This window comes from Lipotes vexillifer, unplaced genomic scaffold, assembly GCF_000442215.2.
Source record: "Lipotes vexillifer unplaced genomic scaffold, Lipotes_vexillifer_v1.1 scaffold75, whole genome shotgun sequence".
Taxonomy (NCBI): domain Eukaryota; kingdom Metazoa; phylum Chordata; class Mammalia; order Artiodactyla; family Lipotidae; genus Lipotes; species Lipotes vexillifer.
Genome location: NW_006771517.1, coordinates 2637409 through 2661273, shown reverse-complemented (window position 1 = coordinate 2661273; position 23865 = coordinate 2637409). Strand labels below are relative to the sequence as shown.

The window sequence follows — 23865 nt, the reverse complement described above, 5'->3', positions numbered from 1 at the left end:
TCATCATCTATAAAATGGAGCCACTGCTTCTTTGGGATTAAATGAGAGTAAATGTCAAGTGTCTGGCACCTGTTATGCCCTTGTTCAACCTAATACCCGTGGCCCCTGGTATGGGGGATTAGTCCTTGGCCCTGACTTTGCAAGTAATTCACAGTATGATCTCTCCTCTGGCTCTCTTGGCACCAGTGTGTGTTCAGTCAGGGGAGTCTGGATGAGATGTCTTCTGAGTTCCTTTTCAGCTCTGACACTGATTTTAGAAAGTTTGAGTTGGTGCGTAAATACAGAGGTCCATGGAGACGGTTGGTTTGTTAGCAGAAAAGACCAGTGCTCGGTGAATGGCAGTAAGCCCTGTGGAAGGTCAGCCTTGGAGAGACCTCCAGTGCAGGAGGCAACGTGCAGTCTTGGTGCCTGGAATGAAGGTATGCTGGTGAGCAAATGGGAACATATTTGGCAGCTTTAATAGAAACTACCAAAAGGGCTGGTAGAAGAGGTGAAACAGAGTTTACTTGCTTATTAATGTCAAATGAGTAAATTCTACAACAGTATATACTTGAATTTTCATTTATTCTTTCTCATTTAACAACAGTTGAAAAGTTGAAATCAGGAAATGCTGTTATCCCAAATTCTTAGTTTCCTTTAAATGTTCAGTGCATCCATATGTTAATAATATTGGGAGTTGTTGAGAAGTGTGGTTTAGATAAAAGGAACCATTGTGTAATATATCTGAAATGCCTAACTTACATGAACATTAAATTCTCACATTTACTCTCATTTTATCCATGAGACAGATAGGAAGATTAAGTTGTTAGAGTGGGCCCACTAGAGACAGAGGAATATATTTGGTAAAGTTAGATCTTCAGGGTATGGCTAATTACTGTAGTCCTAAAGTAGTAGAGAAAATTGTGGATTGGTTGACAGATTTTGAAATTTTTATTTCCTCTCAATCTTTAAATTTCATCTTGTTTCACCTGTTGTCAAGTGTGGTTACAATTAGAACTGACCTTTTGAGTATCTCTTGAAAAAATCTAGTTTTGTCACCACTCCCACTAGCAGATTTCTCTCCTGAGATTAGAATTGGGTTTGAGTAGTTGTTGAATCGTAACAGTCCTTGCCTGTACTTCCCTGCTGGTAATTTCCTCCTCCCTTGTGCTGATTGACGCTCCATCCTATGTAAAAGTCACCTCTCTCTGCTTCCCCCACTGCCGTCACTACCCCTGCACCCTTTTTCCTTATAACACCTGACCTTAATGTTATTTTTGTCTCTCTCCCCACCTACATGTAAAGTCCCTGATGACCTTGTATGTCTTAATAATCTGTGCATCCTCATAAAAAACTTTTTTTTTAAGTGTGTTAATATCCTTCAGAATTGAAGAGGATCAAATGGAGTAGCACGAGGAAAATGCTTAGCACCATACCAGGCTCATAATAGATGCTCAATAAATAGTAATTCCATCCTCCACTCCCAGTTCCACCTTCCCCCTCCTCCACACATAAGAAATTAATGGGAGTGTTGTTGAATAAAGAACATCTCAAGATGAGAAGAGCCTTGTTCATAGATGTGCAGCTATAATTATAAGCCACAGGCCAGACTGGATTAACATGACACAATGTTTATTTAATGTTTACTTATTTTAATTATTTAATAATTTAATGAGCCCTTGGTGAAATCTTGAGTGGCTGAAGGCTGAGCAACGATCCTGACCAATTTAGTAGAATTAGGTGCTACAATATCCCCTGCTTTCCACCATTGGTATATAACAATGTGAAATTCAGGCTGTTCTCCAAGTAGAACAGATACATAGAGGGTGTCACAAGGTAGTCTGGTTCTGGAGTCAACGTGGACAAGTGCTTTCTAGATTTCATAACCCTACTATGATTCTGTGCTAAATTTAACCACTTCAGAGAAGCAACCTAGTAGAACTATAAATGCCCTGGTTCTGATAAGAGTTATGGCTGGCTGTGTAGTTTGGGCTCAGTAATTTAACCTTCCTGAATCTTCACAACTGACTTAAATTATTATTGTAAAACATTTTAGATGTACTAAGTTGTAAAGAGGCTGTAACACACCCATGAACCCACTGCCCAAGTTAAGTCTATATTACCAATACAGATGAAGCCCCTTTTGCCCCCTTCTCTTCCTCCCTGCCCCAGAGGTTCTTATATCTTCTTCATATGTAAAATTGGGGTGTTAATACCTATTTTACAAGGTGGTTATAAGATTAGATGGTAAATGTTTGGAAAGTGCCTGGCACACACTAGAGTTGGGCTAAATATTCACTTCCACTCTGAATTGTATAGTTGTGCAGGTTACGTGCAGAAAAAGATTCCATGTCTATAGGAATGCCATAGACTTGTGCATTTATTTCTACAGTTTTACAGTAGATGGCAGTAAAATATCTGGTTCTAGAAGAAAAAAATCCATGTATTAAATATGACAGGTTTTCAACAGATGCAAGTTGTTTCTAATTTCCATGAAGGCCAGCATTGCCCTGTTCTCACCCCCTCACTCTTCTCTAAGATTCTATCACTCTTATCTCCTCTGAATTTTTAATTTCTCTACTGAAAGCCAAATACTTTTGCACTATAGCAAATTACAGTCTGGATTTGCCTCCCTGTGGTCATAATCACCAGAGATTCTTAGTGGCCTCAATGTAAGAAGCTCTTCCCCAGGCACCTCCAGATGGGAGTTGATAGGATGGACAGTCCCTTTCTTAGAGAAGTTCCCGAGGGGATTGGGTATTTCTGAGTCAGCTTTACTCCTGCATCATCTGCTTTGACAGAATTTTCTTGGCTCCTCTAATGATGCAAAGGAAAAGCAGCAGCAGCTGGCAGTTGGTTTCCTGATTTCACCCTGTGAGTCAGAGTCTCGGCTATAGCTAGGCATTTGTAGACTTATCTAGAAAGGGAGGACTTTGCTTCTCTGTTGAACAGTTCTGGGAACTCCACGGTGAACTTCCTATGAAGAAACCTAAATACCCACAGCTCTCCACACCTCATTCTGTTCCCTGCTCACCCACTCAGCTCTGTCCCCTCAGCCCAGAATCAGAGTTACGGACTCATCTTGACTGGTCTTTCCAGAATTCGTTTATAAAATATGCTGCTCAACAAACGTGTTGATGTCTGTGAGCCTGGTCCTATGCTAAACACTGGAGATTGGGAGAGATGAGACGCAAGCAGAAAGGCAGGAAACAAATTGTTCCCCAGGAAAAAATCATATTGCTAGTCAGCATGGTGGATTGAGCTAACTCAGATAAGTACCCACCTCCTGGTCCAAATATGTGAGGATGCTGACTGACATAATTTACTTTCAAATAAATAGCCAATTTCAAAGAAAAAAGTGGAAATTCCCAGGTGGCAGAAAGGAAGACAGCATTCATCCTGAAGGTAAGTGGGTATTGAAGTCACAGTGGGCCCCCGACACAAGGCTTGGATACAGATGGGCCTCAGAGCATAGGGGCTAAGGTTTGAATGCCCCCAGGGAGATAGGAGACAGCCTCAGTGCCTTTGAAGGTAAAAACAAAAAATCCCCTGGCACTTGAAAGAAAAGGCTGCTTCCGGGTAAAAAGATTAGAGGAAGACAAAATATTACCTGTAGTTGCTTCTGGGAAGGGAGTTTGTGATTTTGTACAAAAACTCCTTAGGAAGAAAGAAGTCCTGAACTCTTGGGGGAGGAAGAATGGTCAGGAAAGCCTTCCCAGAGGAGGGACTGCTGGAGCTGGCTTGAGAGAGGTCCAGCCTTAGCAGGTTCGAGCTGCCAGAGCCTGCTTGCCATCAGAACCCATGTCTCTTGCTTAGTTCTGCTTCCTGGACTGCCTTTTCATAGCTGTGCTTCCAGGAATCCCTGTCCAGGTTTCTAACGAATCATTATAGATAAACTTTCTTTCTCTTGCTTTTTGCTCTCTGGTCCTTTCAACAAAAAACATTTATCCTCACACAGATCTCTAGGTCAGCTATAGCTCAACTGATCTAAACTCGTTCAGCCAAGCAGCTCTGCTTCCGGTTGAGGACTGACTGGGCTGGACTGGGCTCCTGTGTTGATTGGTTTCAGGTTTGCTCCAGGTAGTTCCTTCTGGGTCCCATGCCGAAGTTGCGGCAGCTACCCAGGGCATGTTCTGGTGGATTGCTGGGGCACAAGAGGCCAAAGGACAAGACACCAAGCCAGAGAGAAATCCAAGAAGCTCTAAGAACACCAAGCAAATTTATACACAACTAGGCATATCATATTCAAAATGCTAAAACAGAAGACAAAAATCTTAAAGGCAGCTCAGAGAAAACAATGACATTGCATACAGAGGAAGCTAAGAATTATCAGAGACCATGCAAGCTAGAAGACAATGGAGTGACTTTAGTGCTGAAAGAAAAACAAAACAAAACAGTCAATTTAGAATCCTATACCCACTGAAAATATCTTTCAAAATGAAGAAGAAATAAAGCTTTTTCTCAAAGAAAAACTGAGGGAATATACTGCCAGAAGAAATATTAAAGGAATATTAAATATTAGAGGAAGTTCTTCAGACAGACGGAATATGATGCCAGACAGAAACTTGGATCTACAGAGTGAAATTAAGAGTACTGGAAATGGAATAAATGAAAGTAAGTTTTTTAAAAAAATTTAATTTCCTTAAAAAAATAATTGAAGTCTAAAGTAGGAGGTCATCAAACTTTCTGTAAAGGAGCAGATAAATAGTTTAGGTTTTGCAGGTTATATGATTTCTTGCAAGCAATCTACTGTTGTGGCATGAAAGCAGTCTTAGACAATAGGTAAGTGAGCATGGTTGTGTTTCAGTAAAACTTTATTTATGGACTCAGATTGGGATTTCATATAATTTTTATGTGCCACAAATTATTCTACTTTGATTTTTTTGTCAATAATTTAAAATTGTAAAAGCCATTCTTAGCTCATGGGCCATACAAAAGCAGTCAGTGAGCTGGTTTTGGCATGCATAGGGGTCATCCTTTGCTGGCCCCAGGTCTAAAGCAAAAATACTAGCAATGAATTGTGTATAGCATACATTAAATTTTTAAAATGTGACTAAATGAATTGATATATCCATATGATGAAATACTAAACAATAAAAAGTAATAAACTTGATACGTGCAACAACATGGGTCAATCTTAAAATAATTATGCTGAGTGAATACCAGACAAAAAAGACTACATACATTCCATCCGTATGATATTCTAGAAAATGCAAACTAACTAGTGACAGAATGTAGTTAAGTGGTTGTCTGCAAGTGTGAGGTGAGGCAGGGTTCCAGGTAGAAGGGGAAGAGAAGGAAGGATTTCAGAAGCAAAGCAAAGCATGTGACAACAGCATGGAGAACAGAAGGGAGGAAATGGGAATCTACAGTTGTAAGGTCTTTATACTATCCATGAAAGCAGGATATTTGGAGGCAAATTGGTTAATTTAAAATGTGTATTGTAAACCCTAGGGCAATCACAAATTATTCTCCACCTCTTGCCCACTCTCAGTCCCAGGATCTGGGGACTTCTCTTGGAAATTCTGAGACAGATGATTCAGCTATATTTCACAGGGTCAGATGCAGAAAGTATGTGAGAGCTGGGGCTGCCAGAGTCATATATTATGAACCCAGGGCCTGTGGGAGAATGCAGTCAACATGAAGAAATGGGCAGCTGAGAGACAGAGAGAGGGGACGCAGAAGGGCAAGAACTTTTCAGTTACGTGATCCAGTAAATCTTTTTGCCTGTGCTTTTTTGGGGGGTGGGGGGGTAAAATTTTCCGTCACTTGCTGTTTAACAAAATACCACAAATTGATTAAAGGCCTACAGGAGAATATCTGCTGCTTTGAATTTCTCCAGGTAAGGCCTGCACCTTCTTTTAAAGCAGCGGTCCCCAACCTTTTTGGCACCAGGGACCGGTTTCATGGAAGACAATTTTTCCATGGACCAGTGGGGAGGGATGGTTTTGGGATGATTCAAGCACATTAAATTTATTGTGCGCTTTATATATTACAGTGTAATAATAGAAATAATAAAATAATTATACAACTCACCATAATGCTGACAGGAGGCGGAGCTCAGGTGGTAATGCGAGCGATGGGGAGCAGCTGTAAATACAGATGAAGCTTCGCTCGCTCACCCACTGCTCACCTCCTGCTGTGCGGCCCGCTTCCTAACAGGCCATGAACCGGTACCCGTCCGTTGCCTGAGGGTTGGGGACCCCTGTTTCAAAGGACTTGATCGATTAGGTCCACCCAGGCCAATCTTTCTTTTGACTACAGGGTCAACTGATTTGAGACCTTCATTACCTCTGCAGAATCCTTTCATCTTTGCTATATAACATCACTGGAATCATGAGACTGAGATCCCGTGATAGTCACAAGACCTGCCCACACTCAAGGGGAGGGAATTAATTAGGCATGTATACCATGGGGTGGGAATCTTAGGGACCATCTTATAATCCTGCCTGCCAGAGTGACCTAAGATGACGCTGTGCCCTGTACTCAATCATGAATCTCTTGGTTTCTGGGATTTTCCATGTTCTCCCAGATTTCTAGGTTGCCCTCTGTCTGACCTCTTTTCACTTGGCTTTGCAATTGCCTGGTTACTTGTCTCTTCCCCTTTAGAAGTTGAGCAACTCAACATTTGTCACTCTGCGGCCCACCTCATAGCCTAGCACTGGTTTGGGCTATAAACATTTGTATGGATAAGCGGAGGTGATTCTTATTGGAGATAAGGATTAATCTAGATGACATCAAAGACCACATTCAATGCTAAAAAATTCGTTAATTCACCCTGCTGACTCCATCCAATCCAAACTCTTTGAATATGGTTTAAGAGGTTCTGTCTAACTTGTCCCTGCACACTTCTCTGCCCTCACTAGTGTCAAAGTTCACTTTGTCTTTCATGCTGTGCTATAAGAACACTAAACCACTTGTAGTTTCTAGACTATGATTTGCTTTCTGTTAGCTTCAAGATGGTGCCTGTGCTATTTTCTCAGACTAGAATGCTCTTCCCTACATCAACTGACCTACATCAATTGACTACAAATGTTCAAAGGAACTTAATTGACTAAGTTTATTAATGGCACTGTTACGAACCCAAACTTGGGTCTGCTTGCCCGTGCACAGTAAAGCCAATCTACTGACACCAAGTTGTGGTGAAAGAAAGTGCAGCATTTATTGCAGGGCGCCAAGCCAGGAATCCAGGCAGCTGGTGCTTGAAAGATAAATTCCCTGATGGGTTTCAGGGAAAGGTTTTTAAAGACAGGGTGAGGGAGGGGGGTTGTGCAGTGCTTGATCAGCTCGTGGACATTCTTCTGATTGGCTGGTGGTGAGATGATCGGGAGTCAACATCATCAAACTTTTAGTTCCAACTGGTCTATGGGCAGCATACAGCTAACTTCTTCCACCTGGTGGGGGTTTCAGCATCTGCAAAACAACTCAAAGGATATGGCTCAGAATATTATCTACAGCCCTTGAGGAGGAACTAAAGGGCCTTGACTTTGTTCAATGGCTAAACTATTATTATTTTGTCTCGTTTGACTGTTTTCCTTTCTTTCTGTATTTTTCTCACTTCTCAGATTAAATTTATTTTTTGGAACTTGAGGAAGGCCTAGGAGGCTAAAGTTTTTCTACAGACAAGGGACAGGCAGAGGACATGGTTGGCGGGTTGGGGATGCGGAGGGAGTCAGTCCTGGGAAGGCCCCATAGGGTCCTGCTCAGTTATAGTACCAAAGTGATTGTTAAAATTTACTAGATTTATGAATGGAATTTTAAAACTTGTCAGTTGAAGGAAAAACAAGGTTTGGGGATTTCTAAATTTAATACATTGCGTATTAGTTTTAAAAATCAAATGAACTTCAGAGTCATTTCTGCTCATGAATGCTACCTAGAGGACATAAAAGAGGACTTAAAATGTGATGGTGGACCATGCAACCTGAATGAAACCAAGATGGGCCAGTAGTAATGGGTTCCATGTGCTAGACGTCTCAGAATAAAGAATTGTCATGGTAGGGGTCATCCAGCAAGCAGAATCATGGGAGTTTCAGTGAGGGGGGCCTAGCATTGGAGATTTAAGAGGTGGGGCAGTTTCTGGCCACAACGATAGGGGTGTGACCAAGGGAATGAGTGGCCTATTGAAGAGAAAGGACTGTCATTGGAGATTAGGCGGTCAACGACCTGATAAGACAGATGCTCATTTTGGATGAATGGCCAGTTTTGTATGACTCAAAGGGAATACTGCTCACATAACCGTCTATGTGAACAGCGCCTTTGGCATTGTGCAGTGCACAATCTGCATAACCGTGTGCGATGGTTCTGCTAAACCCTGAAGTCACCAAGTACGATGACAGGAGTACCTGTGGGGAGGTGAGACAGCAGGTAAAATTCTTGGTAAGCAAAAACAGAGTGAACAATTGTGGGGTAGTTACTATATGCTTGGTAGTGTTCTGAGCACTTTCCCAAGAACTCTTGTGAGTTCAGTACTTTTATTATCAGTATCATTTTACAGATAAGAGAAACAAAAGAAATGATAAAATCTGCTCCTGAACACATTTCTTCAACAGTGCCACGCTCTGCAAATTCAGTTGCAACCAACTCTCCGGGCGCGCTGCCCTCGCTCTTCCTCTCACCGCTTAGGGCGCCTGCGCGCGGGCCCGGGTGACCGCCGGCTGGCCCCGCCGCCGCCGCCAGCCCGGCGTAGCGGGGTCACGTGCTGGCACGGGGCGGAGCCCGCGCGGGGACGCCTGCGCGCCGCGGGCTGACCAAGCCGAGCTTACCCTGCGGACCCGGCGCTGGATCCCGCGGCCGCTGCCTCGTCTTCTGTCGGCTCCGCCGCCAGCCGGGGCTCGGGCCCGGGCCCGGGCCCCCGGAACATGGCCGTCCGGAGTGCGCAGGATGATGGTCCTACCTCCAGCCGCTGGGACGGCGGCGCGGGGAAGGCAGGTACGGAAGCCGGCCGGGGCGCCGAGGGGTGGCCTGCGAGGCCGGCCTGAGGGACAGGGGCGGCCCGAGGGTCAGGGGACAGCTGCCGGAGGAGGGGGCCGGGGGACCCGGGGTGACCGCGCGGGGTGCGAGAGAGGAAAAGGCTGAAGACCCGGGTCACGTCTGAAGTGGAAGAGATCCTGGAATTGGGGGTCAGCGGATGCTGAGGGGACCGGAGGAACCCTGGCTGCAGACCCGCGCCCCCAGTGGGAAGGACGGGGCTGGCGGGGGCCCCGCGTCCCACCTCGTCGCATGTGGAGAGGAGAATTGGGTCTCCCTGAGAACCGAGGCCAAGCCTCGCCCCCGACCGAGACTGTCCGGCCACGTCCGCAGGCTCCGGGGGCCGCCTCCCTAGTAGTGGTCAGGCCAGTTTCCCAAACTTCATTCATCGGTCGCAGTCTGGAGTGACGCGGTGTCCGTGGACCACATATTTCTTTTAATTACCTCGAAATTCACCCTTTAAAGTGTACAGTTCAGTGGTTCTTAGTACATTTTTACAAGGTGGGGCAACCATCACACTGTCTTAATTCCAGAGCATTTCTAATGCCAAAAAGAAAGACCATCATTCCCCAGGCCCCATTCTCCACAGCTCCTGACCAATCTACTCTGTCTCATCCTGTGCCACCTATTTTAATGTTTAATTGTGTAAAAAGCGAGTCTCTCTATTTTTTTATACTGTCTGATACTAATTTCCATGAAATCATGGTTTCGTTGTGCGCTGTTTTCAAATATCTTTTACATACAGTTAATAAATGGAGGAGACTAAGGTAACTTTCCCACTTTTCCATCTTCTGGTGGGTGGTGCCCATAATAGAACCAACCACATATTCAACCCACGTTTTGATGAAGCACCCGGTTATTCACATTTTGTTTCTCTGGGCTCATTTTGTTATTGCCCTTTTCTCCTATTCTAATGCTGCATGGAAATGGAGCTCATTCCTCGTATTACTCCTCTAGGCCCTTTGGCCTTGTAACCCTTTGCTGATGTTTGTATAACATCTGTCCTCATGGCATAATACTCATTGCCTCAAGTGGTATGGGTCTTGTGACATGATGTAGTGCAGCTGTGCCTAGGTTGCGAGACTTTATCCTTCTTTCCTTGATTTTGCTTCTTTGGATAAGTGAGAGGAATTTGGAGATGAGAAGAGTTTGTTTTTCTGTTTTTCTTGTTTGTTTTTGTTTTGTTTTTAATCATAGGAGAATTGACAAAGTTACTAGTACTATTAACTCTCTTTTGTAGAGGTTATGATTAGATTGGTTTACTGTCTAGAATATTTTTCTCCATTTTGGGGGTAGTCTTTCTTCATATGTGTGTGTCTTTATTTTTCAGGTAGTTAATGAATCTCTGCTAATTTGGGTACTGTTTGTTGAAACTAATTAGTACCTCCAAAAACAGAGTTTCTTTTATTTTGTTTTTGACAGGAACCTTACTCAGAATAAGGTAAGGTTTTCCTCTCCCACTGTATTTCTCTGGTACAGATATGAAGTTCAGGCATAAAATTTTTTTTCAAGCATAAATTTTTAAGTTAATTTCCAGTGTCAACATCAGGAGTTCAAGGGGTGGAGCAGGGGGTGTCTGTCTGGGAGGATCTCTTTCTGACTTGCTCTTTCATGGTTTTGATTAAGGCTGGCACTGCCTGTTTAAGTTTAACTTCTGTTTAAAGTCTGTAAAGCTTTCTTGACATGCAAACTTAAACCAAATAATCATTATGGAATTTTATTGTTGCACATAAGATTCATTTATTAAGCGTGTAAATCATTTACCTGATCTAAGTCACTGATGTGTATTTTGCTGATATGGAAAAACTTTTAGAGGGAGCATAGCTAGTGCTCATTTTTAGCCATTGCCCTTTCCTGTGTATTAAGTTCCCCAAGCCAGATGCTTTTGAAGATACCTGTTGCTCTAAGGAAGCAGAAATCTCTACCTGAGTTCTGTAACCAGAGTAGGGAGAGGTTTGAGACAATTAACAGACTCAGCCATCTTTATCTGAGTTGTTAAGAACTACTGTTTCAGTGCTCCTTATTTAAATGATCATTTTAATAGAGAGCAGGCCAAGTAGTACCAATGTCATTCCTTTTTCCTTTGTTGAATGAATTACTTTTCAGGCAGCAGGGATTTATTTATAGCAGTGTCTTATATTTTGCAGCCAGCTCTAGAATAGTCATTTCATTCTGTCATGGTTACGAAAGCCAAGACCTTTATTATAAAGAAATTTGGAAGATATCAGCTTTGGAATATATAACACATCTCCCTTATAAGTGGAGCAATTAAACAATTGGAGAAGAAAGGATTCAAGGGGATTTGAAAATGTGGGCTTTTATCCCAAGCCCAAATATCGCATTCTCAAGTCCAGCAATGTGTCCTACCCCAAAATCCATATGTAAAATTTATCTTAAAATAGTTAGACATTAATTTTAACCTTTTTCCAAGCATCCCAAGAATAGCTCTGGCTTTCCTCTTTCTGAGGTGAAGAGGATATGACGTGTAAATTACTTGTTCATTTGAGACCCTGCAGAACCTCTTCTTCCTCACTGTGTAGTCTAGCAGTTGAACTCATCACTACGTAATTTATAGGTCTCTAGCTCACTTGAGTTTGCTGTTTCCTCCTCCCTTTTTATGTCACAGTCAAAGCCTGTATGTACGTTAGGTGCAATGAAATATTTGTCTGTGGGTGTGGCACACGTAGAAGTGCCTTCTTCATCTGCCACTAACATTTAGTTGCTAGAATATGGGATTGAGAAAGGCGATATTGGGGTCTGAACAGACAGCCACTAAAATCCACAATTGAGCAGCATTCTACTCTGGGAATCACCAATAGCTTTAGAATAAGGTCAAAGTGCCTACAAATCTATGTAGAGTTTTCTGCTGTGGATATTCTTAACAGTAATATGGGGAAAATAATGCCATTTACTATAGGCCAATTTTTCCAGAGGAGCAATAGCTAAGCTAAATTATTTGTTCTATTCCGCTCGCATGTGTTGAGTTCCCACAGAGCATCAGAATCAAGATGATAGCAGTAAATTTTGAAATGCAGGATTTAAGTAGAATCCAAACAGAGTTTTTAGAGAAATAAGTATTGGAGCTGTGGTTTGGGTTCAGAATTAGTTAAAATTTTGGCATATTATTTACCAAAACCTACTGGAAATCCAGCTGATTGCAAACAGTTTTATTTCCTCCAAGATATAAACAGTGATTTTCCTTTTCCCCCAGATTGCTGAATAGCTTAAGTGGAAAGAGGGGTAGGGTGGATATATGTCTTAAAAAATTGAGGAAAATTTTCCATACTCTTAGAAAATAGGTTAACAAGGTTTCTAAATGTCAGCTACCTCAGTAAATATTTAGTATTACCATTTAAGTGTTCTTAATTTATGATGTGTAGAAAGTACAAGAGCACTCTAAGTTAAAAAATTTTTTTAATATCTGATTTTTTTCTTTGTTGGAAATTAATTCAATCCCTGCTCATATTTTGTCTCAGCCTATGTTGTTATATAAAGTCTTTTCTGTTTTCTGTGTCTCAGTGATCCCTCTTTGGAAACATACAGCCTTCTCTTCCAAAGGATGGCCCTTTGACCCAAAGTAAAATCCCTCCCTGTCTTCCCCTTCAGTGGAGGATAAATCCAGTCCAGAGTCTTCTATTAGCTACATTTACTGCAGTCCTTCCAGCCTCTCTTCCTTTACCTAACACTTCAGCCTCTTGGAATTTTTCTGTTTTCAGGGCATGATGTTTCTTTCATGTGACAAGGTCTTTGCACATACTCTGTGGAATGCTCTCCCTTCAGCACACTCTTCCATGTGCAAACTTTTCTTTAAGGAGGTACCACAATATATTCTTGGTGAAGCCTTTCCTGATTGCCTCAGAAGTGGTTATTCTTTCCTCTGGGTTTTCATGATTCTTCATGGTTCTGTTATATCATGTGTAATAATTATGTCGCTCCCTACTGTGAGCCTCTCAAGGGCTGGGAGAGAGTCATATTCATGTTTTTATCCCAGTATGGTGCTTACTACAAGTAGTTGCTCATTAAATGATCGACTGATAAATGAATGGATAGATCAATGGACAGATGGATGGATGGTAAGACATGCCCAAGCCAAGAACTTGAAGCACTTTGTAAATAAACATTTGACTAGTTAGGTGCTGTGCTGACAGGAAATTGAGACTTGATTTTTCATGATTTCTAGGTAGAGTAACCATTTAATTTAGCATCCAACCTGGGACATTTTTGAGAGTGTGGATGGGAGGAGGGGTTTGCTATGAACAGTTATGCCAGGACTATAGGTGTAAACCAGAAATCTCTCAGACAAACTGGAACAGATGGTCCCCTACTAGGTCACCAAGGAAAATAACAGTCTAGCCAGGAGAACAGGTTTGCCGGGGTGAAAAAGAACCTGGTCCTGTCAGCACCTCCAATTGCATGTTAACTCCAAACCAGTTGGTGCCTCTGTTTATATGGTTTATGTCACAGTTCTCATAGATAGGTAACCAGGGCCATTAGTACCAACTTTCATTTGCGTTAATAATGTGCAGCTTTATCATGGAAACAATTTGTAGACTGTTGCCTCAGTATAGAACAGTACTGAGGAAAGCTGCTTAGTGTCTGTTCTAAAACAGACATCTACCTTCTGATGTTAGTCCCTTCTAAAGCCTAACCTGCTTCCACTGTTATTCCTCTCTAAAGCCTAACCTACTTCCAGTGTTATCTTGCACTTTACATTAACTCCAGTGCCCTGCATCTAGTATATGCTACGTAAATACTTATTATTATTATTTTTAAAATTATTTATTTATTTATTTTGGCTGCTCCGGGTCTTAGTTGCAGCACATGGGATCTTCACTGCAGCATGCGGGATCTTTAGTTGAGGCATGCGGGCTCTTTTAGTTGTATCATGCGGGCTTCTCAGTTGTAGCATGAGGACTCTTAGTTGCAGCATGCGTGCAGGATCTAGTTCCCCTTCCAGGGATTGAACCCCATGCCCCTGCATTGGGAGCATGGAGCCTTACCCACTGGACCACCAGGGAAGTCTCCATAAATATTTTTTAATGAGTTCATTTACTGTTAAATGAAAGGGCCTGTGTTTCTGTCTCCACGCCTTTCTTCTGCTCTCCTCCCAGCCTCTCAGAATCCTCCCCTTTCTTTTTAAATTGCACTCTTCAGTAATGCATTCTCGGATGAGCCTGACCCACAGCTGTCTGAACTCTTGGTGTCTGCCCATACCTTTTTTGGGCAATTATAGTGCACTGCTTTGTGACATCTCTTTGGTGTTGTCTAGTTTAACTTTTCTTGTGTTTGCTGTTCCTAAAATCAGCCATTCTGGTGAAAACTCTGACAGCCTATTATTACCCCATTATTTTAAATAGAAAAATTATAATATGATGCACATTAACCACAAACTCTCAACCAGTCTCCTAAAAAAGTAATTTAAACACAGCAAAATGCCTGTGTAAATAAGAGACTCTACCACATAAGGATATAAGATCCTTAAAACAGTACTTCCTGATCGTCAGTAATTAATATGGTTCTTGAGAAACCGTTGCTTTGTATGCAGTGTCCTGCCTCTCTTCCCACTAGCCACACTGGAGACCCAAGTGTACCCTTTGACGTTCTACTTTTGAAAGTATCTCCATGTGATTCTGATGTTTTACCAGTTGTATTAGTGTGTAACCGGAGACTTTTTCCACGTGTGGTTTTGTTTAAAAAAGTAATATTGAGGGACTTCCCTGGTGGCGCAGTGGTTAAGAATTCGCCTGCCAATGCAGGGGACATGGGTTCGAGCCCTGGTCTGGGAAGATCCCACATGCTGTGGAGCAACTAAGCCCATATGCCACAACTACTAAAGCCCACACGCCAGAGCCCATTCTCTGCAACAAGAGAAGCCACTGCAATGAGAAGCCCACACACCGCAACGAAGAGTAGCCCCTGTTCTCCACAACTAGAGAAAACCTGTGGGCAGCAACGAAGATACAACGCAGCCAAAAATAAATAAATAAATTTATTTTAAAAAGAGAGAGAGAGAGATGTATGCTCTGTAAAGTTTAGCATTAAGAAAGCACGGTTATTGTATTAGGAAAAACTGTTAGATATATCTGAATGTACTGAGCATTTATTATAATTGTATGTCCTTTTTTGTTACTTATATGGCATATCTCCTTAGTGTTTTGCACACTGTGTGCTAGTGAAATATCGGTAGATTGACTTCAAATATACCTACCTTACCTCAAACCAAGTAAGGAGATTGAGCCCTGAAGAGAAAATGTACAAATGCTGAATATGTGCCTAATGCCTTTTTCCCTTCTGTTTTGCAGACTTTAATGCCAAAAGGAAAAAGAAAGTGGCAGAGATCTACCAGGCTCTGAACAGTGATCCCACTGATGTGGCTGCCCTTAGACGTATGGCTATCAGTGAAGGAGGGCTCCTGACTGATGAGATCAGGCGGAAAGTGTGGCCCAAGCTCCTCAATGTCAACACCAATGATCCACCTCCTATATCAGGTAATTAGGGGTGAGGTGCTGTGAAGGGGAGCTTGTCTAGGAGGCAGGGAAAAAGAATGCCAGGGTCTTTGATTTTTATGATCATTTCAAACCAAGAGTAGACGAGTAAACACCTAAAGCATTTTAGGATATGCTTGAGCCTACTCTGAAAATAAGACCAAACAGGTAAGTAGAATTTTAATAAAAAAAGGGATGAGTTTTAGCCTGATTTTTTTTTTTTTTTTTTTTTGCGTTATGTGGGCCTCTCACTGTTGCGGCCTCTCCCGTTGCGGAGCACAGGCTCCGGACGCGCAGGCTCAGCGGCCATGGCTCACGGGCCCAGCCGCTCTGTGGCATGTGGGATCCTCCCGGACCGGGGCATGAACCTGCGTCCCCTGCACCGGCAGGCGGACTCTCAACCACTGCGCCACCAGGGAAGCCCTGGGATGAGTTTTTATTAGGTAGGTAGGTAGCTAGCTATTACTGGCTAGTTAGGGGACTTTATTAAAAATGTATATTCTGGGGCTCCCCTGGTGGCGCAGTGGTTGAGAGTCCGCCTGCCGATGCAGGGGACACGGATTCATGCCCCGGTCCGGGAAGATCCCACATGCAGTGGAGGGGCTGGGCCCGTGAGCCATGGCTGCTGAGCCTGCGTGTCTGGAGCCTGTGCTCTGCAACGGGAGAGGCCATAACAGTGAGAAGCCTGCATAGAGCAAAAAAAAAAAAAAAAATGTATACTCTGGGAATTCCCTGGTGGTCCAGTGGTTAGGACTCCATGCTTTCACTGCCGAGGGCCCGGGTTCGATCCCTGGTCAGAGAACTAAGATCCCACAAGGCGCACGGCATAGCCAAGAAACAAACAAACAAATATGTATATTCCAGTTTACATTCACTTAGAAGTGGGTTGTAGGAATATGTATTTTAACAAGAATCCCACCTAATTCTGACACACATGGACTGCATTTTTGAGAAATGTGGGGCTATAGGAAGAGGTAATACCTCTACGGTCCTTATAAAAACAAAAAACTTTTTATGAGGAAATACTAAGACCATTTTGAATTCTAAAATTCTGTAATTCTATGAAAAACTGTTACAGTTGGCCCCTCCAAGTCCAAGGATTCAACCAACCATGGATCAAATATATTCTGTAAAAAAAAAAAAACCTCCAGAAATTCCCAAAAGCAAAACTTGAATTTGCTGTGCTCTCCAACTATTTACATAGCATTTACATTGTATTAGGTTTTTTTTTTTAATGTATTTATATTTTATTTATTTATTTTTGGCCACGTTGGGTCTGCGTTGCTCCGCACAGGCTTTCTCTAGCTGCTGCTAGCAGGGACTACTCTTTGCTGTGGTGTGCGTGCTTCTCATTGCAGTGGCTTCTCTTGTTGCGGAGAATGGGTTCTAGGCATATGGGCTTCAGTAGTTGTGGCGCATGGGCTCAGTAGTTGTGGCTCGCGGGCTCTAGAGCACAGGCTCAGTAGTTGTGGCACACGGGCTTAGTTGCTCCATGGCATGTGGGATCTTCCTGGACCAGGGATCAAACCCATGTCCCCTGCATTGGTAGGCGGATTCTTAACCACTGTGCCACCAGGGAGGTCCTGTATTGGGTTTTATAAGTAATCTAGAGGTGATTTAAAATATACGGGAGCTGTAAAACAACTATACCCCAATAAAAAAAATAATTAATTAATTAATTAATTAAAAAGTATATGGGAGGATGTGCATGGGTTATATGCAAATATTAGACAACTTAATACATGGGACTTGAACATCTGTGGATTTTGGTATCCTTGGGGGTCCTGGAACAAATCCACCTTGAATATTGAGGGGCAACTGTACTTATTTGCAAGGCCCGTGTAGTAAAAAAAAACTTCCTTAGAATACAGTGCAAAATACAAAAGAAAGTACAGCAAAACAGTGAATCCACTTTGTCATTTATTCACTCCGCAAAAATTTATTGCTTTCCTGCTATGTTTGGCAAAAGTCCAGGTGCTGGGGATTCTTTCATTCATTTGGCAAGTACTAATTGTGCTCCTAATGTGTGCCAGGTACTAGAGATGATTAAAACAGCCTCTGCTGATAAAAAGTTCACAGTGTTGTGGTACAGCTGAGTAGATGGTTTTTTTGTTTGTTTTATTTTTTAGTATACCTATTTATTTTATGGGTTTTTAAATTTTATTTATTTATTTATGGCTGCGTCGGGTCTTAGTTGCGGCATGCAGGATCTTTTGTTGCAGCGCTGGTTTCTTCTTCATTGCATCACACAGGCTCTGTTTCAGCATGCAGCCTTCTCTCTAGTTGTGGCGTGCAGGTTTTCTCATTCTAGTTGTGGCACGTGGGCTCCAGAGGGTGAGGGCTCTGTAGTTTGCGGCGCTCGGGCTCCCTAGTTGAGGCACGCAGGCTCAGTAGTTGTGGCACTTGGGCTTAGTTGCCCCACAGCATGTGGGATCTTAGTTCCCCGACCAGGGATCAAACCCACATCCCCTGCACTGGAAGGCGGATTCTTTAACACTGGACCACCAGGGAAGTCCCTGAGTAGATGTTTTTTTGTTTTGTTTTGTTTTGTTTTTGCGGTATGCGGGCCTCTCACTGTTGTGGTCTCTCCCGTTGTGGAGCACAGGCTCCAGACACGCAGGCTCAGCGGCCATGGCTCACGGGCCCAGCTGCTCCGCGGCATGTGGGAATCCTCCCGGACCAGGGCACGAGCCCGTGTCCCCTGCATCGGCAGGCGGACTCTCAACCACTGCGCCACCAGGGAAGCCTCCTGAGTAGATGTTTTAAGTTGCCCCTTGTTATTATCTTTGGAACCGGGCTGCCTCAGAGCAGTGATCTTTTTGTTGGAAGGAAAAGGCATTGCTGTATTCACACTCTAAATCCTGAGATGGTGTTCCGTCAGATTCCAGATTTCCCATATCTTTATAAGATGAAGTCTGTGTATGCGGAAGTATTGTACAGGCTCCTCTAGTAAGTTTTGATTTCGGTTATGAAGGAAATGTACACTTTTATATATATAACAGCTAGAGACTGCCTCCTTACTTTCAGTTGGTCTTAACAACTGAACACAAGTACTATCTCCTGTTTGCAGTGTCTTAGTTTTAGAATTGCAAGGTCAAGAGAGGTTAGGTTCTTTTTTATGTGAGTTTATCTTAATACTCCTTTCTGAACAGCTCAGTGTTCCCTAGACTTTACAGATGTTAGAGTTTTTTTTTTTGCGATACGCGGGCCTCTCACTGTTGTGGCCTCTCCCGTTGCAGAGCTCAGGCTCAGCGGCCATGGCTCACAGGGCCCAGCCACTCCGCGGCATGTGGGATCTTCCCAGACCGGGGCACGAACCTGTGTCCCCTGCATCGGCAGGTGGACTCTCAACCACTCCGCCACCAGGGAAGCCCCACATTCATGATCTTATTTGATCCTTACAGTAATCTGAGAGGTACACACGGAAGGGAGTAATCCCCATTGTACAGATGTGGGCTTTGAAATTCAGAGCAACTCCCGGTGACACACAGTAGCAGCCTGCATGCAGCTCCTGGCCTCCTGACTTCTCCTCTGCTGCTCTTTGCACCCTGTAGCCTCCTGGATAATCTGTGTTCCCTCCTCTTATGGTCATCATGACTTGCGTGAAACAGCATGTTTGGAACTAAACCAGGGATTCCTCTCCAAATGTTGTATCTTGAGTCATGTCCCCTTCAAGAAAAGCCCGAGTATGTCTTTCAGGCCTTTTATGTCATGCCAGGATGTTTTGCTCCTGATATGGCTTCCCAGACGTTCTTGCAATAAACATGTTCTTTTTCCTTCAATAGGGAACGACCTACGACAGATGAGCAAGGACTACCAACAAGTGCTCCTGGATGTCAGGCGGTCTTTACGGAGGTTCCCTCCTGGTGAGACACGCTCTCAGTCTTCCTGAGTGGGTGGTGGTGGGGTGGCTTCTGTCCCAGTTGCACCTACTTTCTTGTGTTGGTGCTTGCTTGTCCCAGGAAGCTTCCATCCCAGCACAGAGCGTGACCACATGCAGGACCCTACCTCCTCAGGGACCCATTGTGCTCCTCATCTGCCACGTCATTCTTTCACTGTCTTAGTCAGTTCAAAACCCCACTGTGAAGGCCTGAGCCTAAAATAATGTCTTTTGGCCTAGAGGTGGTGGATGAGAGAAGAGGGTTTTTCCCCCTTCAGAGCCTTAGAGGAGACTTTATAGGGATTGCTAGAGCCATCAGTCTGGCTTTACAGAGCAGATTGGTTTGGAAGTGGTCACTATAACAAGAACTATTAATATCTTCATTTATACATAGCAGTATCTTGCATATACATATATTGGGGCCCTTGGACTGGAAGGGAGGCCAATCACTGCATGTTTAAAGAGTCTGTTCCTAAAATTGTCTCCCCATTCCCAGGAGTAATGAGAAGAATAACCATTGTCTCCACTTTCACAGTGAAGGAAACTGGCCAGCAAACCTCATCTGTTTCTCTTCCTTTGGCAACTCCACCTTAGGTCCATGAAGAGAGGAGAATTGCTAGAGGGAACAAGAGCCTCTCAACCCATTTTCTCACTCTTCTGAACCCATGCTCTGGCATTGGATTTTGTCTGTTAAAGGGCCTCTTTCCTGCTTGCACCCTTGGCTCCTGGAAAGGTTCTTGTGATTCCTTTGTAGCCAGTAGCCTGCCGTCTTGGTTTTGATAAACACATATGTCTGTGGTCCATTCCCCTTTTCCTATCCTGCTGGTCTTGAGGAGACCACATAGGACAGATGCATTCCATATTTTTCCCTAGGTAACCTGTTTTTCCTCTGAGCCCTTTATTCCTCTTCCACTTATGTGACATCAGTCTATGATATTATTCTTGTAGGCTGAACTTTCCATGTGGTTTCATATTTTTTTACATTCACGTTCTTCTGAGCTTAGCTGACCTCTTTTATACTGAAAATTCAAATAAGGTTTACTTTTTTTCTCTCACTACTTTCATTACTTTACCTATCCATAGTAGTTGGTTTACTCCATGTTCTCTTTTATCTTTTAGAGTATGCCTTTTTGAGAAGGGGTAGGTAAAAACGGGCAAGAGATGAGCTTCACTCTCACCTAAAAACCTTTGTTCAGTTTAGTCTGGGCTCTTGTATTAGCTGTTTTCTCTCATAAGATCTGTTTTTAACTGGAAAACCTAATGGTGTAGGAAAGCTATGCTGTGTGCCATTCTTCTAAAACAGGTCATGAGGCCAAGGGTTGGCATTTTTATACTAAAAGCCAGATGAGCCGAGGAGCCACACTGACCGCTGCCAGAACTAGGTGCGTGCGCCAAAAGGTCTCCTGAGACAGCCTTTTCTGTTTCCAGCTGCATCTTTGGATCAAGGAGATCAGTACTTCCTGTGATATTTAGTTTGTTTCTGAGGGGAACATACATCTCTTACATTTTTTGTTTTTATATAATTTCATACCTACAGAAAAGTTGCAAAAGTAGGACAAGGAATTCCCCAGGTGGCTTTTACACAGATTTTCTTATATGTCAACCTTTTACTATATTTACCTTAGTATTGCTTTCTCTCTCTCCTTTGTGGTACACACACGCAAATTTTTTTCTGAACTATTAAGAATGAATTACACACATGGTGCCCCTTTATCCCTAAATATTTCAGGGTATATTTTTTTAAAACATGGCTCTTATTACGTAATCACACTTAAAATCAGTAACACATTGACAGTATTTACTGCTAATACAGATTTCACCATTTATTCCAATAATATTCTTTATAGGAAAAGGAGATACAAATTCATGCATTTTCCATTCAGTCTTCATATCTCTTTAGCTTCCTTTATTCTGGAATAGTTCCTTTGTATTTTATGACAGGCCAGTTATTTTATAAAAATCTCCCTCAGTTTCAGTTTATCTGGTGTTTCCTCCTTTTAAGGTTCAGGTGATGAACTCTTGATAGGAATTCCACCAAAGTGGTGCTGAGTTTTCCCTGCAGCACATCAGGAGGCACGTGCTATCCACTAGTCACACTGTTGGCAGCATGACCTGTGGTGACCTGGGTTTTAAGATGGTGTTGGTTGGGTTCCCCCACTGTAAGGTAGCCAGTCTGTGGCTCTTTCCTGTATGTCAGGCAGTATCAACAGTGTGTGGATCTTGAATGTGTTGCCAAGTTGTTGTAATTAATTTTCTTTTATTAAACACTTTCTCTGCTAATCCACTGCTGACCGTCTTCCTAACCTCTGTGTTACTAGGCTGCTTGCCATGTTCAAGTGCATCTCCCCTGCCCTCCCCTCCCCAGGCATGCCAGAAGAACAGAGAGAAGGGCTCCAGGAAGAACTGATCGACATCATCCTCCTCATCTTGGAGCGCAACCCTCAGTTGCACTACTACCAGGGCTACCACGACATCGTGGTCACATTTTTGCTGGTGGTAGGCGAGAAGCTGGCAACATCCCTGGTAGAAAAATTGTCTACCCATCACCTCAGGTACCAGCACAAAGCAGCATAAGAGGATGGGTATCACTCCTCAAGTCCCCCTGGCGATAACTCCTCAGCCCATTTCCTAGTCAGTGTTTTCAGTGGTTTGAACCCCACTCCACCCTACTGCCCCCAAACCCTGATCCCAGTATTTGGTCTGACCAACCTCATTGAATTGTCTCCTTCTAGGGATTTCATGGATCCAACAATGGACAACACCAAGCATATATTAAACTATCTGATGCCCATCATTGACCAGGTGAATCCAGAACTCCATGACTTCATGCAGAGGTATATATGTGTCTACATTTATGTGTGTACGTACACACACCCCTCTTCACCTTTCTCCTAGCCTTTCTTTATTCTTCACAAGTGTAGCTCAATTGCATCATCATCTTATGTTGATTAGTGTTAAGTTCTTCCGAGTTGTCCTTTCCAGTTATCAGCAATCTGGATAATTCAGTTCTGTACACAGTCTTGGAACACTTTTTGGGTGCTGTGCTTCTTGGGGGATAGAAGAGATGTCACAGCCCATGCCCTTGAGGAGTTTACATCTAGTGGAGGGAGGTGGACAAGGTAAGTACGCCAAGGTAGACTTTGAGGTTACTGCTGCAACAGAAGTACAGAGTTCTATAGGAGCCAGAGGCAAGAAAGACAAGGCCATCTGTGGGTTGTTTTATTCACCACATACCAAGGAGAAGAAATATTTCTTTGCAGTTCTCATATGAGTTTTCTCTTCTGTTTAGTTGGAAATGTGTCCTTGGCCAATGCCTGCCTCTCTTTAAAAAAGAAAAAAAAAAAGGCTGTGTCTCAAGGTGTTTCAGTCACCTCATGTTAACTGTAAAATTAATACAGTTGTGTTTTCAAGCCTGAGAATATGTGCCTGTGCCCCCACAAAGGATGGACTTTCTCAGAAGGAAAATGGTGGTGTAGTTCTCTGAAAACAGCTAATTCTTGTTGCTTTAGTTGACGTTTGTTGGCCATTAGGAGAGCACCCAGGGAGATAAGGCCGCCAGGACCCTATTGTGGTATTAGTGTCATGATGTTGGGTATATTGTAAGGACTTTCTGTGTTGTGAGGAGAAGATGCTGAATTTGTAGGTGGCTGAATTTTCCAGAAAGCATGCTTCTCAAATGCTTTCTTCACACAGCACTGAGGACAAAGAAGGCCCAGGGAGGGGGAAGGGATGACTCAGCAGGGAACCTAACATCTGGACTTCCTTGCTCCTAGTGCCGAGGTGGGGACCATCTTTGCGCTCAGCTGGCTCATCACCTGGTTTGGGCACGTCCTGTCTGACTTCAGGCATGTCGTGCGGTTATACGACTTCTTCCTGGCCTGCCACCCGCTGATGCCCATTTACTTTGCAGCTGTGGTAGGTATAGACCATGAGCCGGCAGCTTGGTGTGCATCCTCAAATCCAGCTTGATCATGTTCCCTAAAGGGAAACCTGGTGATTATGGAAAGATGCCAAAGACAGCACTTCCCCAGGCTGGCGTCTCTGGACACTGTTCTGTGGAATGTTAATGGGCGAGTCATGGGTGAAAAAAATGTTCTGTGTAACAGTAAGTTTGGGAACTGCTAGTTAAACAGAATTGTTAGGTTTGTTTACTGCTTGATTCTTCTGAACCTTTAAAATGCTCGTGTGCATTGTGAATTATCAGGGTTTCTGTTGACAACTCCTGGAGCTCGTACAACCCCAACTCCGGGTTTAAGAAAAGCAGAAGTGTGGCATTATGATAGAAAGTTGAGATGGCTTTTAGTCGGGGTTGAGGGGCCCCAGTTATCAGAGGGGCCTGAACCATCCGGCGTGAGGGTGGAGGTGGGCACTCACAGCGCTCTTCATTGTCCTTTAAAGGGAGCAAGACCATTCTTTCTGCTGTTTTGAACCATTTCTTCTGTGCTGGAGCTAGGAATCTCCAGTAATCCTCCTTCTTTCCTTCCTCCTGAAAGAACCTCCTTCATTTAATTGGTCAGCCTTTCACGTCATGGGGTGGAAGTTTGCCTCAGCAGG

General features: G+C 43.3%; 1 protein-coding gene across 1 annotated transcript in view; it reads left to right on the top strand.

Annotated features, from left to right (window-relative positions):
• The first annotated feature begins 8749 nt into the window (after positions 1-8749).
• TBC1D20 (TBC1 domain family member 20) overlaps positions 8750-23865 on the top strand; it is an 18081-nt gene continuing 2965 nt past the window's right edge. Inside the window, exons 1-6 of the mRNA XM_007446886.1 lie at positions 8750-8907; positions 15249-15434; positions 19217-19297; positions 21677-21863; positions 22044-22145; positions 23085-23226. Coding sequence (XP_007446948.1) covers positions 8838-8907; positions 15249-15434; positions 19217-19297; positions 21677-21863; positions 22044-22145; positions 23085-23226 — 768 coding nt within the window. The 5' untranslated portion in view covers positions 8750-8837. The remainder of the gene's footprint in view (positions 8908-15248; positions 15435-19216; positions 19298-21676; positions 21864-22043; positions 22146-23084; positions 23227-23865) is intronic.